At 43.5% G+C, this 19,098-nt stretch overlaps 1 protein-coding gene across 2 annotated transcripts; it reads left to right on the plus strand.

Annotated features, from left to right (window-relative positions):
* The first annotated feature begins 6,952 nt into the window (after positions 1 to 6,952).
* On the plus strand, positions 6,953 to 18,998 carry ddx23 (DEAD (Asp-Glu-Ala-Asp) box polypeptide 23). Of its 2 annotated transcripts, none has more exons than XM_045695942.1 (17): positions 6,953 to 6,994; positions 10,230 to 10,405; positions 11,417 to 11,542; positions 11,833 to 11,926; positions 12,040 to 12,105; positions 12,247 to 12,385; positions 13,480 to 13,613; positions 14,110 to 14,222; positions 14,755 to 14,898; positions 15,034 to 15,259; positions 15,379 to 15,524; positions 15,641 to 15,818; positions 15,976 to 16,218; positions 16,369 to 16,520; positions 16,618 to 16,726; positions 16,992 to 17,166; positions 18,183 to 18,998. In XM_045695942.1, the coding sequence occupies exons 1-17, from the start codon at positions 6,968 to 6,970 to the stop codon at positions 18,404 to 18,406; spliced, it is 2,472 nt and encodes an 823-aa protein (XP_045551898.1). In that variant the 5' UTR covers positions 6,953 to 6,967; the 3' UTR covers positions 18,407 to 18,998. The 2 variants fall into 2 exon arrangements, with proteins under 2 accessions (XP_045551898.1, XP_014001011.1); XM_014145536.1 differs by lacking the exon at positions 6,953 to 6,994 and adding an exon at positions 8,313 to 8,465.
* The last annotated feature ends 100 nt before the right edge of the window (positions 18,999 to 19,098 follow it).

A 19,098-nucleotide genomic window follows, 5' to 3' on the forward strand; every position in this document is an offset into this window, starting at 1 on the left:
CATAAATATGCAATTTATTAAAAAAATTCCCAGCTATTGTGAATGGATGGATGCATTGTAACAAATAGAGCTGTATATGACAATGATCATATATATATACAGTAATATAAAACAAAGGGATTGGCTGGATGTTTCAGCAACTGGTCTATGAAGTCTTGACAAAGGGACATTTTCTCTTCGAGAGGCGAAGGTTGGTGGGGGGCGGTGAGGGGTTAGCCGAGGTGGGGGAGCTGGCAGGGGGGAATTAGGAGCGGAGAGAGGGTGATTTAGGGGAAGAGTTCTGCCCAACTGGTCTGAAATCCTCTTGAGGAGCTATGGTTGTTCAACTATTAGACGGGGAAAATGGCCGATCTGCAGTGATGCTCGTTACCAAATAAGTACATAATCTATCAAACGTGGCACACACGCACGCACGCACACAACGCCTCTATCAAGACACCGCACGGAGAGAGACGGGGTGAGGGAGGGGATTCAGAGCTATGCTGCATGATTACAGATGGGCTATCTGCACCCAGTGACACACAGACGCACAAAGCCTCCCTCTGCCTCGCTCTGAGCGAGCGCTGCTGCGGCCACTGTGACGGTCATAATTCCTGTCCCGTGGGGGTGTAGAAACGGGACTCTAAAACACAGACTCGATAGAGCTAGGAGGGGGGACTGTGTTTATTTGTATTTTTGATGTTTGTATGCACGCGCGCAGATCTGTTTCTCTAGACCAATTTAACATCCCCGGTTTATAAAACAGGAACACACAGACGCGTAACCCCCTATTGATTTGGTACCAACCCCCGTATATAGCCTCGTTATTGTTATTTTATTGTTGCTCTTTTCTTTTTTACTTTAGTTTATTCAGTAAATATTTTTCTCAACTCTTATTTTTCTTCAAACTGCATTGTTGGTTAAGGGCTTGTAAGTAAGCATTTCATTGTAAGGTATACAACGGTTGTATTCGACGCATGTGACAATTATTATTTTTGTATTTATTAGAGAAATAAAGCAGCGCTTCGATGATCACATAGGACATCATAGAAGTGAACCTCAGTCATGACATTGCTGTTCGATTTCTCTATCCAGAGCTATCTTGATGTAATGACTTCAGGCAGCCCTGTAGCATCAGTCTGTGCATGGCTGTGTGCTCTGGGGTTCCCAATGAATCACGTTGACTTCCCCAGACAGCATATGCCAGGGCCTTTCTGTTGTCCCCGCACCCGCACGACATAGCCATATACTGTAAATATGAGCTATATTAAACCATTTTATCATACTCAATGTGGTCACAATCAAATCCAATGTGTACCTAATTTATTGTAAAATGTCTACCACTGATAGTATAGCCCCCTTTTCTTAATACGATGCTCCTATTATTCAATCAGTCTTCTGTCTTGTTTACCATCTATTGCTCATCATCATTTGTATTTTATTTATTTAACCTTTATTTAACTAGGTAAGTTAGTTAAGATCAAATTCTTATTCATAATCAACTTATATTATGGCGATAGTAATTGGAGGAGTGGGGATGAGCAATAGTGGTTATTAGAATGTTTGCTATGGCCTGAACCCTACAACATTGACGCGTGCGTACCCATGTGTTCCTGTGTTCAGTCCTATGTGGTTCCTTTTATCTGTTTGTGTGCGTGCGTGCGTGTGTATCTGTCCTGTGTATACTACTAAGCAGTTTATCCCGTGTGCTCTGCATATCTCTCATTCCCATGTGTATTTGATAGACGTAGGCAGCAGCGGCCCAGTTGGCGCTCACGCGTGACTGCACTCTCTTCACGTCTGCTGGAGCGATGTCCTCTTATGTGACTATCAGCCCCCCCCCAGCCAAACCCTCTCCCCCTTCCAGCCCTCATCTGCCCTACTACAGAGACCCCATAAGTTTACCCATCCTGCCCCCCCTCACCTTGCCATCCTCCCCATCCCCCTGCCTGTCCCAACCCCCCAGTTTGGCTTGCCCCGTGGGCATGTTCACAGTGAATGCTCCAATTTAGCTGTTTAATTAGACAACGGTGCTTGGCATCGGGGGTATAAGGGGTTGGGGATCGGGCGCTGGGTGTGTTGGGGTTTCCGATGGGGGTTTTGGATGTGGGTAGGGGGTGTGGTGCTGGACGTTTATGTTGGAGGTTTGAGGTGTATAGATATATGGAGGTCAGGTCAAGTTACTGTAGCTCATCTGCTGATTGGAAGTTTTGTTTGGTCTAGTTTGCATTATAGTCTTAATTTCCCTTGAAACAAATAGCATGGCTTATCTTTCCTGCATTCCCTTGACTCAAGACAAGGTTGTGCGTAGGCTCAAACTGATAGATCAGCAACCCACCATTTGTGTGCATTTCAAAGTCTAAAAAAAATCTGAAACAAGCAAATGATTTTGAAACCAAAATGAACACTAAGCAACACTACATCGCTTTATACAAGAAATCATTGACGTCTTCTTCCAAAGCCTATAGTATCGACACACAGCCCTGGGCCATTAAGACAATGTAGTGGCTTGTATTACGCAACATTTGCTAAAAGTGCTTCAACTTCCTAACGATCATGCAAAATGACCAATGATCTCACATGGCAGAGCTACCAAACCATGTACCTACCATAACAGAGATTAACTAAACTTGCTGGATAAACAAAAGCCAATTAGGTCAGTTAGAATTCCCAATCGCGTTCGAATATTCATGGTAAGTCATCTGTGCGCTATTCAGTTCTCATGCCAGTTCTTGTGTTGGCTACTCACTGCATTCACTGCAGAATAGGCTACAATACATATAGTGCTTCCAGAAAGTATTCACACCCCTTTACTTTTTCCACATTTTTTTATGTTACAGCCTGAATTTAAAATTGATTAAATTGAGATGTTTTGGTCACTGGCCTATAATGTCAAAGTGCCATTTTTTTCTATACATTTTTACAAATTAATTAAGAATTAAAAACTGAAATGTCTTGAGTCAGTAAGTATTCAACCCCTTTGTTATGGCAAGCCTAAATAAATAACAAGTCACATAACAAATTGCATAGACTCACTGTATGTGCAATAATAGTGTTTAACATGATTTTTGAATGACTACCTCATCTCTGTACCCAACACATACAATTATCTGTATGGTCCCTCAGTTAAGCGGTGAATTTCAAACACAGATTCAACCACAAAGACCAGGGAGGTTTTCCAATGCCTCGCAAATAAGGGCACCTATTGGTAGATGGGTAAAATAAAATAAAGAGCAGACATTGAATATCCCTATGAGCAAAGTTATTAATTACAGTTTTTAATTACATTTTGGATGGTGTATCAATACACCCAGTTACTACAAAGATACAAGCGTCCTTCCTAACTCAGTTGCCGGAGAGGAAGGAAACCGCTCAGGGATTTCACCATGAGCCCAATGGTGACTTTAAAACAGTTCAGGATAACAAATAAATGGAATGGAGCTAAGCACAGGCAAAATCCTAGAGGAAAACCTGGTTCAGTCTGTTCACACTGGGAGATGAATTCACCTTTCAGCAGGACAATAACCTAAAACCCAAGGCCAAATTTACACTGAAGTTGCGTACCAAGAAGACATTGAATGTTCCTGAATGGCCGAGGTACAGTTTGGCATGACCTGAAAATGGTTGTCTAGCAATGATCAACAAACAATTTGACAGAGCTTCAAGAATTTTGAAAAGAATAATGGGCAAATGTTACAAAATCCAGGTGTGGAAAGCTCTTACAGACTTGCCCAGTAAGACTCACAGCTGTAATAGCTGCCAAAGGTAATTCTAACATGTAATTGACTCAGGGGTTTGAATACTTACCTAATCAAGATATATTAGTGTTTTTTTTTCTCTCATTAATATTTTACAAATGTTAGAATGTTTCTTCCACTTTGTCATTACAGAGTATTTCGTTTAGAACATTGGCTTGAAATGACAATTCAATCAATTTTAATTCCACAAAAAAAGTCAACGGGTGTGAATATTTTCTGAAGGCACGCTATACTGTAGAACAGACAACTGCAGCTACCCTGTGGTTATTGGATGGGTGTACACTGCACAACAAATGTTCTACTCTGCTGTTTGATGACTATGTGGCCTTTAGAAAGGCTGAGCCCTCTGCCAAGTTGTATGAACTCTGGACATTCCTCTGGGACTGAGGCATTCCTTCCTCACACAGGAGAAGCGGGAAGAAACATCCATCCAGTAAGAGCACGTCATATTGTATCAGGTCGATGATACACTGTAAATAATATATTATTAAGTAACTGCTTCCACAGCCTTTTTTATTTAGTCAACTTTTCAGTCAAGTGTTACCTGAACTGAAAGAATTGTTGGCCCAAACTTAGCTCCAACTTGCGAAAACGTAGGCAGAAATTCAGTTAACTTAAAATTATGTGTTTGCTCAACTTGTTTCGTATGTTCATTCAACTAGAAATTATTATTTGTTCATCTTATCGAAAAAAAGGCTGTTAAACTCATAACACACACAGTGCTTTTAACATACGATGTTTTCAACTTGCATATGTTGACATAGGATTACATTATGCATGTTCATGTATACAGTAATTATTATTCAACATGTCCTCATCTGGGATTTGAACTCACAACCTCTTATGCCGCGTTCAAAACAACTGGGAACTCAAAAAAATACGGGGTCAAATCATGACGTCAGTGATCTTCAGATCGAAAGTCGGCGCTCTAGAAAAGACCTGAGTTCCCGAGTTGGAATTCCGAGTTGGATGACCGTTCAAATCGATTTTTCCCAGTCGGAGCTCGTATATTTCAGAGTTCCCAGTTCTTTGGAACATGGCATTCTGATCTTCCTGCTACATCTCAATGGCTGTGTCAATTATCAGTTAATCTGACTATTACTGATTTCAGCTATTTTTTATTTTTTTTCTGTATAGTTGTCTAATGTTGGTGGGGCATATTCATCTGTTTTAATGTTACTCCTTAATCACTATGATAAATAAAATAGTTTTTCTTGAGTGTACTTTTAACAGAGCTTTTAACATTTAACATGAAGTGCAAAGTGTAGCAATACAGGTGAAATCAGTCATTGACACAGACATGGTGGCGTTGCAGGATGACTGGAATATTGTGAACCAAGAGGTTGTGAGTTTAAATCCCAAGTGAGGACATGTTGAATATGAATTACTGTATAAATGAACATGCACAATGAAATCATGTATGACAACCTGTGTCAAATACATACATTTAAAACATTTTATGTTAAAAGCACTGTGTGTGTGTATAACTAGTTACACATCCTTTTTTAGGTAAGATGCCCAAATAATCATTTCTAGTTGAACTTGAGACAACTTGAGCAAACATATCATTTTAAGTTGAATTTGTCACAAGCGTCGATGAAAGGGGACCAAAGCGCAGTGTGTAAAGTGCTCATCTTCTTTAATAAAGTGAACACTTAAACAAAAATAACAACCCGACAATCAACAGTTCCGTAAGGCACAGAGGCTATGCCGAAAACAACCACCCACAAAACCCAAAGGAAAACAGGCTGCCTAAGTATGGGTTCCAATCAGAGACAACGAAAAACACCTGCCTCTGATTGGAAACCATACTCGGCCAAACATGGAAAATGAAACATAGAAATAGAAAACTAGAACCAAAATCCCCTAGAACCAAAAACCCCAAAACACACAAAACAAACACCCCCTGCAACGCCCTGACCATACTACAATGAAAAATGACCCCTTTACTGGTCAGGACGTGACAGAATTTTTACCTACGTTTTCTCATGTTGGAGGTAAGTTTGGGCCAACTAATTGTTTTTAGTTCAGGTAACATTTGGACCGAAAAGTTAAGTAAACCAAAAAAATATCCAGTTACTTAATAACAATTAGTTGAAACCACTAGATTTTTTTGTACAGTTTAGAGCATTTGGGGGGTTTTGTTGAATTTTCACTCCATACTTATTATGATTTAGCCAGGAGCAAGCAAAGAACACATGATAACATTACATTTTGTCTCAAATCTGTCTGTCAGGCAATTTATTTTGTGGCAATAACTGTTGTCATAGCAACAGTAGGATGGTATAAAGTGTGTGTGTGTATGTGTGTGTGTGTGTCTGTGAGAACAGTCGGCTGACGTTTTTCATACACCAAAAATATACACAATCATACCGTTGACCTTGTGTGTCCATACATTCTTTGTTAGAAAATCCTTTGCCTCAAGACATATTTTGTAATTCAATCAACCTTAAAAATCTATTACGTAGCCTGTATTCCATTCCATTTCAAATCAATACAGTGTTTGATAGACGTGCATTGCTTTGTTTCACAACACTGTCACTGAAGCTGTGTATCAATATGACACAGTATTAACCCTGTCTACAGTTGCGCCTCATTTTCACCTTGTTCATCACAGATGAGAAAAGACAAAACAAAATCCAGAGAAAGAAAGAAAGATTCTCATTGACAGCTTCACTTCATATTCATAACAGCATCCACCGTTACTATGCAACCGAGTGAATAATAAAATGTATTGTTCCCCCTTTTGTATTTCAGTTTCACCCCTGTTTAGCATCAACTTTGATCTGTCTCCATGCTGATATAGTTTTCTCATCCATAGCTGCTCCACACCTCTCTCTCAATGTCCCCCTGGAGCCAAAGACAGGCCCAGAATAAGAATCAGCTCCTCTCCCATCTCAGCTCCTGGCGAGGCTGTCTGTCCTTAAACTCTGTGTTTACCCTTGCACAGACTACAGTAGAGATTGAGATATGAATATCAATATTGAGATATGATATGAGGACAGTTACAGTACAGTGACTGATACTCTGACATAAGCTATCCTACAAAAGCCATAAATTCCCTATCACCCAACCATACTTCCGCTGTAGTAGCCTACTGTGCTATGCCTTATTGCTCCTGTCTGCTTGTCTTTGTGCACAAGTGTGTGTCCTCTTGTGGGATGTTGGATTGTGTCCGTGTGTGTCCTCTTGTGGGATGTTGTATTGTGTCCGTGTGTGTCCTCTTGTGGATGTGGGATTGTGGCTCCAAATGGCAGGTAAAGCAAATCCTTTAATCAGATCTTCCAGATACAACAATCCTCAATTTCATAGAGAGGCATTCTGTTTTGAAAATCTGCTGACTACAGAATAGAGTCAGAGTCCGTAGAGTGAGGAGCATATAATGCACGTGGCTCATAGTGGAATAGGGAGAGGCGGGCCCAGGAATCTAGTGGCGGCTGCAAGGGACTGTACAGAGCGGGTAAAGGGGAACAATAAGGACAGATTGGGGGAAAGGTGAGGGGCAGCCGGGCAGGAATTGGTTCTGAGAGAAACACCTGTTATTCAATGACTGGAACATGATTGATAGTCTCTACATGAATAATTAATAGATGGCTGACTAAATCACACCTGGTGAAATGGAACTGAGTTTCTCTTTTCCCCTTTCCCTCCATCTCTCTATCACCTAACTGTTTCATGATACTGCAGATAAATGGGGAGGCCCTTCTCAATAATAGGCAATACACAGTTAGGGGAAATTTTCCATGTTGCATGGTGGATTTTCTTTCCTTTTAATGTTATACTAAAGTCATAGTGAAATATCAAATCAAATTTGAGTATAGAAATGAATTTCAACCAATGTAAGCCAAATGGGTATTCTATTGATAGAATGTTTCCGTTCTCTTCTCCGGAACATTGTAATAAGATAACTCAAATGGAGTGTTCCTCTCTCAATGGAAGGGAAACACAGATTATTAAACCATTATCACATCCATTATCTAAGAATAAAATGACCACCATTTATATAAGTAGAAGCATTATTAGAATGCAGTCTTCATTTCAGTTGTCCGAGGGGCTCTGCTTAAATTCCAGTTTGCTAAAGATTCCTCAACACTCGAAGACTCCATGTACTGTTTGTTCCATTTAGATGGGGGACCAGGGATTAACAAGTAAACTAGGTTCCAAACAAATAAAAGAAAGAATGCAAACCTAATTTGCTACAATACATGTAACTCATGAGAACATTCTGCAGGATGCATCTCATAATATAAGGACTCTTCTCTTGTTTATTGCATAAACTTGGAGATCTTCAATGAATAAATGTGTAGAACAGTCTCTTTATATCTGGCCTACTGTATCCATAGGCTGTATTATGTTGTTTACATAGGCTACTACATCATTGACTCGACTATCTATCAGAGTAGCAGACTTGCTTCTCTGTTGAAAACACATAAGCAAGTTTGCGCCACCTTGCGTTTCAAACGTGCATAACAGTTCAAAGAATTACCACGCAGGCATTTAGGTATCCTTGTTCTAAACAATGTGGGCCCTAATCTTGTACCGGTGTTTCTTGGGAAATGTAGTGAAAATGGTTTTAACACCATGCTGAACCTACACTGTGCAACGCCTCTAGAAAACCACAATTACCAGACTCAGAATCCGCTGTTCTTTTCATTTGTGGCGTCGTGCAACATGGCGGCTTGGTAAAACGAAGATAGTTCGTAAGCGTCTTATTTTTAAGTGACCATGGTTCGTATTTTAAGTTATATACATGCATTTTACCTACTTATGTTATGCTGTAAAACCTTAGTTGCAGTGTTTATAAATAACGTTTGGACTTTAATCCATGAAACGTGTTTTATTTCTATAATCTGTCCCCCAGTCGTTAACGAGCTTGCTTGCTAACTAGTATCTAACGTTAGCTATCTCGCTACCAGTAGCTAAGTAACGTTAGGAAGTTAAAGATAAAATCCACTAAGTCGCTTTTTTTTCCTTCATTAGCCCAGCGTTGATACTGTCCCAGAATGTTTTGCATGTCAGCAGTCAAGTTTTTAATTCCGCGTTCAAAACAACTGGGAACTCGGAAAAAACGAGTTTAGATTTGAATGGTCATCCAACTCAGAATTCCAACTCGGGCTTCTTTGTAGAACTCCGACTTTCTGACCTGAAGATCATTGACGTAATGATTTGACCTCGTGTTTTTCCAAGTTGTTTTGAACGTGGCATTTAGACAACTGACAACTCTAGGTGGGGGACCTCAGACTGGTAAAAATCTATTTGAATGGTCATCCTGCTCAGAATTCCATCTGGGAACTCGGGCCTCCTAGAATGCTGACTTTCTGACCTAAAGATCGCTGACGTCATGATTTGACATTCCCAGTTGTCTTGAACGCACCATAAGATATAGGATTTTCAAGAAGCAAATGCGGCGTTCAAAACAACTGGGAACTCGGAGGTCAAATCATTACGTCTGTGATCTAAAGGTCAGTAAGTCAGAGCTCTAGAAAGAGACCCGAGATGGAATTCCGAGTTGGATGACCGTTAGAATCGTGTTTCCCCTGTCGGAGCTCGTTTTTTACCCCTCAATTCCCAGTTGTTTTGAATGCACTGAAATCGGAGATTTCAGAGCCCTGAGCTCTGTTGTTTGAATGCAGCAAAAGTGTCACTTCCATTTTGTATCATGATGATGTGGAAGTGACACAGGTGGTGCTTTCAAGGCAACTGGTACTGTGTTCAAAACAACTGGGAACATGGACATTTCTGACCTGAAGATCACTAAGGCCATGATTTAACCAACATTTTCAGAGTTCCCAGTTGTCTTGAACACAGCATGGGCACTCTGGGGGGGGAGGGGGGGCGGACTTCAGGTCGGAAAGTACGAGCTCTAAAAAGATGTCTACGTTTCCGACTTGGGATTCCAAGTAGGATGACTGTTCAAAACTGTTTTTCCCAGTCTTAAGTTTTTTTTTTTGCACCCTGAGTTCCCTGTTGTTTTGAACTCGGTATATTCTTCTTGGAAGTCCAATATCTTGAAAACTTGACTGCTGACACGCAAAACATTTGGTACTGCATTAACAATGGACTAATGAAAAAAAATACCAAAAGATTGTTTTTGAGTCTTGCAAAAAAATAATCATGATGATAATATCATACTTGCTAGTTACCTCAGTAGCTACCTAGGTAGATAATTACCTGACATTTAGCTAGTTCACTAACCAACCATGTAAGCCAGTGGCCAACAACTCATTAGAGAGAGCTAGCTAGATAGTTATTGAGCGTGCAATTATTTATTCCAGCTCAGCACTAAAACACTTGAATCAAATTATCGTTGTCTTTTTTTGTGATTAGCTAGTTGATAGGACGATAGTTACACCATTAAGCGTTGTACATGAAATCGATAAATGGAGACAATCAGAACTTAATAGTGGGGGTTGGGGACATAAAACACTGAGATGATGGTAACATGAACTTGATGACCTACAACTCAAAGCTATACTCATTCTGTCCTCACAGATGGCTGGTGATCCAACCGACAAGAACAATGCAGCAGAGACCTCAGGAGTCAAGGATAAGGATCGGGAGCGGAAACGCAGTCGCTCACGAGAGCGTGAACGCAAAGGCTCCCCGTCCAAGGACCGGAAACCTCGCCAGCGCTCTCGTGAACGCAACCGATCCAAATCCGCAGAAAGGTTTGAATGACGCGTAGTTATTGGTAGTGGGTGAATGCGAACAACCTGCCAGAATAGTGTCAACCTTTCGGATGCATTTTGTACAGCTTCCCTACAGATTGAAATGCACCGCTGCCATAATCAGGGCAGCGTGGAATCCAGGGGTGGAAGATACTGCTGTACCTTTAATATTCCCATTCTCTAAAAGAGTGTTTACCAGCCCTGGTCCTGGCCAAACACTTCATTCAGCTCATTGAGGGCTTGATGATTAGTTGAAAAGTTGAATCAGGTGTGCTTATCCAGGTTACAATAAAAATGTGTACTGTTGGTGGTACTTGAGGACCAGGGTTGGGAAACACTGTATTAAACAGCCTTCTTTGTCCTCATGCTAGGTAGCAGAAGCCATAGCAGCCATTTTGGAATTTTATTTTGACATTTCCAGAGCGCAACGAAGTAGTCCATTCTGAGCCTGATTGGCTGACTATCCTTTTTTGTTCAATGCGATGTTCTACGTGCCGTTCCAAAATGGTTGGTGTGGCTTCTGCTACCTAGCATGAGAACGAAAAAGGCTGTTTAAATTAAAAATGAGCAGTATTTCAATCTTCTCGATTTATCAGTTTGTATAATGGGAATATTAGGAGTACAGCGACATCTTCCATCCCTGGAGTGAGGTACGTTTTTCATGCAGCGGTGCGGTTCGACCTGTAGGGAAGATGTGCGACCGACTGATCGAAACTATTCTGGCTAGGCGAACCAGAACACATCTGTATCTGACTCAGTCTTTCCACTGTATTTGAAAGGTGTCCAGTGTTAAGTTCATGTTTAAAGTATCCCTATATTTCTGTTATTACGGGGCGCAGCAGTCTCGTTATTGATGAACCTGGCCTGAGTGCAATGGCAACCATGTAGTGTGCTAATACGGTTTAGTAAACGTTGTTAAACTGGAACCTTGTGTCATTTCAAGTTAACTTCCAGTGGGTTTATCGCAGGTTGGTAATATTTCTATGTATCTGACCTTTCCTTCCCCTCCAGAGATCGCCGTCTGAAGGACAAGGAGAGAGAAAAGGAGCACGACCGGGACAAGAACAGAGAGAGGGGTCGCAAGGACCGAGACAAGGACGGTCACCGCAGAGACAAAGACTGCAGCAAGAAATCCAGGTCTGTAGGCTTGAATCAGACTGGTGTTTTAGTCACAGGGTGACTATTCGGTGCAGGCTTGAGCCGAAGAACAAGATCAAGGTGTCCTAACGATACGGTTAAAAACGTCTCTAGGCATTATAAAGATCTGATGTTCTCAGCAGAATGTTGATCTGGAACACTCCCACTTTGTTCCGTTCAGTAACTGAGTGTGAGCTATGCGTCTTTAAAACATCATGTAATATGCAGAGACGTTTTCAAATCTTTTTTTCCTTTACCTTTTCAACTCGAGTGGTTACTTCTCCTTACAGAAGCGTCTCCCCCAAGTCCAAGGACAGGATAAAGAGGGAGAAGGATTTGAAGAAAGAGGAGGATGAGGAAGATGAGAAAAAGAAGAAAAGCAAGGTAAGACCGGGGAGTAGTCTCTCTATTCTCCAAAGCCCAGCTAACTGGCACGTTGTGATGTACCTTGAATTGCATTGTGTTTCATAATGAGTTTTTCTCTGTATCTCTCGTAGGTCCAGCCACTGTCTCTAGAGGAACTTCTAGCCAAGAAGAAAGCAGAGGAGGAGGCGGAGGCAAAGGTGAGACCTTAAGAGTGCTCATTTGGTAGTCAATCTGTTGGGTTGCAGTGAGGAGCAAGATGGGAGTGTAAGAATTAAGAATGTTAAGCTGGGTTTCTCCTACTGAATTTGAATGCCTTTCTCTCTCTTTCTCTCTCTCAGCCCAAGTTCCTGTCCAAGGCGGAGCGCGAGGCGGAGGCTCTGAAAAGGAGGCAGCAGCAGACTGAGGAGAGGAAGAAGACTATCGATGAGGACAGGAAGAAGAGGAGGATGTTCCAGGACATCGGGAGGAAGATGATGGGTGAATAGGAGGGGCTTGGGGTTAGTCAGGAGGAAGCTGGTGGGTGAGTAGGAGGGGCTTGGGGTTAGTCAGGAGGAAGCTGGTGGGTGAGTAGGAGGGGCTTGGGGTTAGTCAGGAGGAAGCTGGTGGGTGAGTAGGAGGGGCTTGGGCTTAGTCAGGAGGAAGCTGGTGGGTGAGTAGGAGGGGCTTGGGCTTAGTCAGGAGGAAGCTGGTGGGTGAGTAGGAGGGGCTTGGGCTTAGTCAGGAGGAAGCTGGTGGGTGAGTAGGAGGGGCTTGGGGTTAGTCAGGAGGAAGCTGGTGGGTGAGTAGGAGGGGCTTGGGGTTAGTCAGGAGGAAGCTGGTGGGTGAGTAGGAGGGGCTTGGGCTTAGTCAGGAGGAAGCTGGTGGGTGAGTAGGAGGGGCTTGGGGTGTTGTAACTTTTAATGGGTTACAGAGTTAATGTTTACAGTTAATTCATTGAGCTGTATCTAAAGATATTTTCTTTAGTTATTTACATATGTAATTGTATTAGAATTCATGTGATGGAGATTGAGAGAACTACATTCATATTTATGTTGTATTGGTTAGTATTGGATTACGCTATTGACTGCAAGTACCAGAATGCCTTGCGACAGGTAGTAGAAAAACGAAGAACGCGCCATTATGTACAAGTGACAAATGATTATCCTGACTTTCGCTAGCAACTTTGTTTTGTAGAATCTAAAGTTGTTAAATGTAACGTGAACAAGGAATATTACTAAAAGAAGCTTTCACTTCACAACTCGATGTCCAGAGTCATTACTTTGAAGATAGTTATTCTATATGGGGTTAGTCAGGTCGCAATATTCTGAATGTCGCTGATAGAAATGTCTTCTAAAGAACTTAACTGATTCCCTATTCTACACGATGTCTGTTCTACCTAACGTGTTTCTCTCTGAACTTTCAGTAACGTTGCACCCCACTGAACATGACCTAGGTTTCTTGAAGTTAGGTATCTCACTGTTAGACATCTGGTTCGGTCTCTGACAGTGCTTGGAGTTAGGGTGTAAGTTGTTTTCATGGTTCCATTGAAAATGCTGTCGGGCTCACAAGGTGTCTATCTGTCCGTGTCCCAGAGGACCCCCAGGAGAGGGACAGACGAGAACGGAGAGAGCGGATGGAGCGAGAGAACAACGGGGACCAAGCGGACGATGGAAGACAGAAGATCAGAGAGGAGAAGGATAAGGGCAAGGAGCTCCAGGCCATCAAGGTATGTCTGGAGATTGAGGTTCTGCCATGGGCCGGTTTCAGGAAAACAGGCTCATTTCTGGGTTGTATTCATTCATGGATACTGTAGCAAAACATAGCTAAATCTTTTTGCAACAGAAAATGGAAACAACGTTTCTTATTGGACAACGTAATGTCGTCCCTGCCTGTTTGAGTCTGTCGTCCTGTGTTTGGTGCCTAGTGAATATGACCCTGGACTAAAAACATGTTCACTGGAGATTCTCAGATACATTTTTTGTCAAATCAAACTTTTCGTCTCATGCGCCGAATACAAGAAGTGTAGACTTTACCGTGAAATGCTTAAAAAGTTATAATAAAAAGTAACCCAATAAGAATAACAATAACGAGGCTATATACAGGGCACCAGTGCCGAGTCAGTGTGCGGTGGTACAGGCTAGGAGGAGTGAGCTTTGATATGATTGGTTGAACTAAGTGTTTGAGCCGGTGTACGGTGCCATCTCACGTCTCTGTCCAATCAGGAGCGTTACCTGGGCGGGACCAAGAAGCGCCGGCGGACACGTCACCTGAACGACAGGAAGTTTGTCTTTGAGTGGGACGCCTCTGAAGACACGTCTACCGACTACAACCCCATGTGAGTCTGCATATGAACACTGGGATGATAAATTCACAGTTTCACCAACATGATGTGTCCGAATTAGATGTATCATTTGGATTAGAGGCCTTCACGGGTCCAACAGAGACGAAATTCGGAGTAATTTGTTATAGGCTGTTTTTAAGGACACGTAATTGGCTAATTTGGTCAATATCACTTGTTTATTTATGGCACTGGCAGCGTTTGGATGGAGGTTTCTTTCCCTCTCCGATCTGAACACGTCTCAGATCCAAAACTGGCACAGGTCTGTTTTTCCACGGTCCTTTTCAAAACGGGTTTGACAGGACAGTCAGACCCGTGGAAAAACAGACCCATGCCAGTTTTGGATTTGAGACGTGTTCAGATCGGAGAGGGAAAGAAACCTCCATCCAAACGCTGCCAGTGCCATAAATAAACAAGTGATATTGACCAAATTAGACGCATACCTTTAACAACTTTGCTCCTTCAATAGACATTTGGCTCTCTCCTGCTCTCTTCTCATCTAATATCCCGCTCTGCCTCCGTCTCTCAGTTATAAGGAGAAGCACCAGGTCCAGCTGTATGGCCGGGGCTTCATCGCTGGGATCGACCTCAAGCAACAGAAGAAAGACCAGTCCCATTTCTACGTGGACATGATGGAGACGAGACGCACACTGGAGGAAAAGGAGCAGGAGGAGTGAGTCACGCACACAAACACACCTGGCAAAATACCATGCCCGCTGTAACGCATTGGAATCGATGTCTTTGAAAAGGCTTCAAACGGGTAATTGTCGTCCTCTAACCTCTGATCCATCTCCTTCCTGCTCCTCAGGGTGCGACTGAAGAAGGTTCATAAGAAGGAGGCCAAGCAGCGTTGGGATGACAGACACTGGTCGCAGAAGAAGCTGGAGGAGATGGCGGACAGGGACTGGCGTATCTTCAGGGAGGATTACAGTATCACCACCAAGGGTGGCAAAATCCCCCACCCCATCCGGAACTGGAAGGAGTACAACCTGCCCCCACACATCGTGGAGGTCATCGACAACTGTGGCTACAAGGTCAGCTGTGAGGACTTCGCATGCACACGCCACCTTTGGGCCTTTCCCCTGATCCAGCACTGAAGCCGTTACTTGCTGTATAAAAAAATGGCCTCCTCTTTGTTTCCCTTGTTGTCCAGGATCCAACGCCTATCCAGAGACAAGCCATCCCCATTGGCTTACAGAACCGCGACATCATCGGCGTGGCTGAGACGGGTAGCGGTAAAACGGCTGCCTTCCTCATCCCCCTGTTGGTCTGGATCACGACCCTGCCTAAGGATGAAAGGTGAGGTGTCACCTCCCCAGCCAGAGGGTTAACCCTCAAACTACTCTCCCAAGAGTTGCATGTCCTTCATTCAAACCACATGTCCTTCTCACCCCCTCTTTCCCCTGTCCCTGTAGGATTGAGGACTCGGACCAGGGTCCGTATGCAGTGATCCTGGCCCCCACCCGTGAGCTGGCGCAGCAGATTGAGGAGGAGACCCTTAAGTTTGGGAAACCTCTGGGCATCCGGACCGTGGCTGTCATCGGAGGTATCTCCAGGGAGGACCAGGGCTTCCGCCTCCGGATGGGCTGCGAGGTCAGACACTAGAAAACAACATGCGCACACACAGACACGCAAACATGCAGATTCACAAACATGCAGATTCACACACACACACACACAATATTATTGCCAATATTAAGACGCGTGCTTGTGACGTCTGAGTAAACGTGTGTGTGTGTGTGTGTTCCAGATAGTGATAGCCACCCCGGGTCGTCTGATAGACGTGTTGGAGAACAGATACCTGGTCCTGGGCCGCTGTACTTACGTGGTACTGGATGAGGCTGACCGCATGATAGACATGGGCTTCGAGCCTGACGTGCAGAAGATCCTGGAGTACATCCCCGTGACCAATCAGAAACCAGACACGGACGAGGCAGAGGACCCCGAGAAAATGAAGATGAACTTCGAGATGGGAAAACACAAGTACAGACAGGTGAGAGATTTGTTAAAGCCCTAGCAGATTAACACACACTGAAGAAAATATCAATTTTTATAGCTAGCTGTACAATTTTAAGAAGAGAATTCTCTTTCCCCTGCCTTTCCTCCTTCCATCCGTCTCTCTCCTTCTCACTCTGTTTCTCAGACGGTCATGTTCACAGCTACCATGCCCGCGGCGGTAGAGCGGTTGGCCCGTAACTACCTGCGTCGTCCGGCCGTGGTGTACATCGGTTCAGCTGGTAAACCCCACGAGAGAGTGGAACAGAAGGTTCTGCTCATGGGAGAGGGAGAGAAGAGGTAAGACGAGAGAGAGAGAGAGAGAGACACACACACATCACTTTTATCCCTGAAGCTGTAGCTAATGCCGAGTCTCCCTTGTTGTCTCGTCTTCCAGGAAGAGGCTGCTGGATGTTTTGGCACGCGGGTTCGAGCCGCCCATCATTATCTTCGTCAACCAGAAGAAGGGTGTCGACGTGCTGGCCAAGTCTCTGGAGAAGATGGGGGTGAGACCGCAGGCTCTTATTGTGGGAAATGTTTACCACTCTGAACTGGATCAAATACTTTCTAATACCTGAGCTGTGCTGGTTTGTATTCCCGGTACAATGTAACGACTGGAATAGCTCCAAAAGTGCAAACGCAGTGCTAAATCAAGGTCACCTCAAATACATCTATTTTGACCATTTGTCATCCTTTCACCACTACTATGGCTTCTCTAGGAACCAGGAGGTTGATAATCTTTCTCTCCCTCTCTCGCCTTGTCTCTTTCAGTACAATGCTTGCACGTTGCACGGTGGCAAGGGCCAGGAGCAGAGAGAGTTTGCTCTGTCCAACCTGAAGGCTGGAGCCAAGGACATCCTGGTGGCCACCGACGTGGCTGGGAGAGGTATCGACATCCACGACGTCTCCATGGTGCTCAACTACGACATGGCCAAGAACATCGAGGGTAAGACCATGACCTTTGACTCTGGGGTCTCTCGAGCTGGGCGATGTGGAGAGAGATCCGTATCGCGATCAATTCCCTGAATTGCCCATTTAACGATCACATTTCTCTAGTATAGGCTACTTATCGTAATAAACGATTTTAGTGAAATGCCTGCGATAAGTGATTGGTATGGTCAGTGTTGATCATTTTCAGTTTTATCGTTCCAGCTCTTTGTACTGCCTTCCATATTTGTAGACCGGGGTTAAAGTTCTCCGTCACAGCGGCATATGGATTATCTATCCCTCCATCAGTTAAAAAAAAGATATAACGTATATAATTTAGAGTAGACTGCAAGTTCGCTGTCTTGAGCCTCCAGAGTGCCAGGTAAGACAAATGGAGCAACATCTTCACGACAGTTACGCTTGACAGCGAAGAAAAGTGCTTGTGTCTAGCTCAAACCATTCCAAAAAATATGACCCATATTACCTGTGGGACCTCTCCTCCTTTATATCGAGGAATCACATGCACTTTCTATAATTTCACAAACCGTTTCGCGGGCCGTTTTTTAAAGTAATCCCGGCCGTTTAATTATTGGTTTGATAACAACCTTGTTCAGTCATCCTACCTAGCTATATAATAAGCTGGTAACTTGAGAGTACGCACGTCTAGGCCAATTTGGTGAGCACCGGAAGAAAGGAAAAGGCTCTGCTACTCATGAGATTGATCTAAGCCTAACTATATTAAAAATCTATCTCTTTCTGGTGCTCCTGCAATTCTGTTTGGTGCCTAATGTTCTTAAAGTTGGGCGCAGTGTGTGTGTGGAAGAGTAAAGGTTTCATGCAGTGTTTTCCCCTAATTGACACACTAGCATGCAGATTATTACGCATGTATATTCTGCAAGGTTAACTTGGTCTCAGACAGTCGATCTGAGATCAACTTAAGTTTCAGTCATGGATTTAGTTTTTAATGCTTTAACTGCTGTGTAGACCTTTGTCTTACTATTTATTGTGACGTTTCCCCTTCTCCCTCCCCTCCAGACTACATCCATCGTATCGGTCGTACGGGTCGCGCTGGGAAGAGCGGCGTGGCGCTGACCTTCCTCACCAAGGAGGACTCGTCAGTGTTCTACGACCTGAAGCAGGCCTTCCTGGAGAGCCCCGTGTCCACCTGCCCCCCCGAGCTGTCCAACCACCCCGACGCCCAGCACAAGCCTGGTACCATCCTCACCAAGAAGAGACGCGAGGAGACCATCTTCGCCTGACATGCCAGATCATGTTAAATGGTTACGCCGCCCTAGGACCTGCCACCACACACACTGTGTTTTCACTCGTTTTCATCTGTTTTTTCTTCTCTTTCGCCGTCTTGTCACTCTCTTCAGTCCTCCTTTCTCATTCCTCCATAGTTCGGAATCCTCTTCTCTAGCCCGGCTACTGTACAAAATGTTAGGTTGATGTAAGGGCCTGGGGGTTCATATAGCTGTCTGGTTTTGCTACAGGAGAATAGAGGGCCTCTTGGTCTGTGTGGGGAAGGGAAGGTATGGAAGGTCATGTGAGTGCCAAACCTACACTTATTTCAAAGAGCCCCAGTAACCACACAAGCGGTCCCAAAAGGCCAAGACAGAAATGTTGTAGTGTGATTGTGTATAATTTCTTTTTAAATTGGAGTTAGCCCTGTTGTGACAAGTTTTAAAATGGTGTAAAAAGACCAATACATTGAATACCTTTTGTCTCCCAGAGAAAGCTGGTAGATGTGGTGTTTTTTTTCTTTCATCAGTCAGCTGGTTATGAGTATTTTGGAATGGGATGTTTGCTACATTGATATCTATGAAGTGAATAAAACCAACTTTTGACTGACACCGTTTAAAATAAGTCTTTCATAAACTGATCTCACCAGAGCCCTACAAAGGTTCTCTGATATCAATTCCCTGGACTCGATTGACAAGATCGCTGTCCT

This window comes from Salmo salar, chromosome ssa15 (assembly GCF_905237065.1).
Source record: "Salmo salar chromosome ssa15, Ssal_v3.1, whole genome shotgun sequence".
Taxonomy (NCBI): domain Eukaryota; kingdom Metazoa; phylum Chordata; class Actinopteri; order Salmoniformes; family Salmonidae; genus Salmo; species Salmo salar.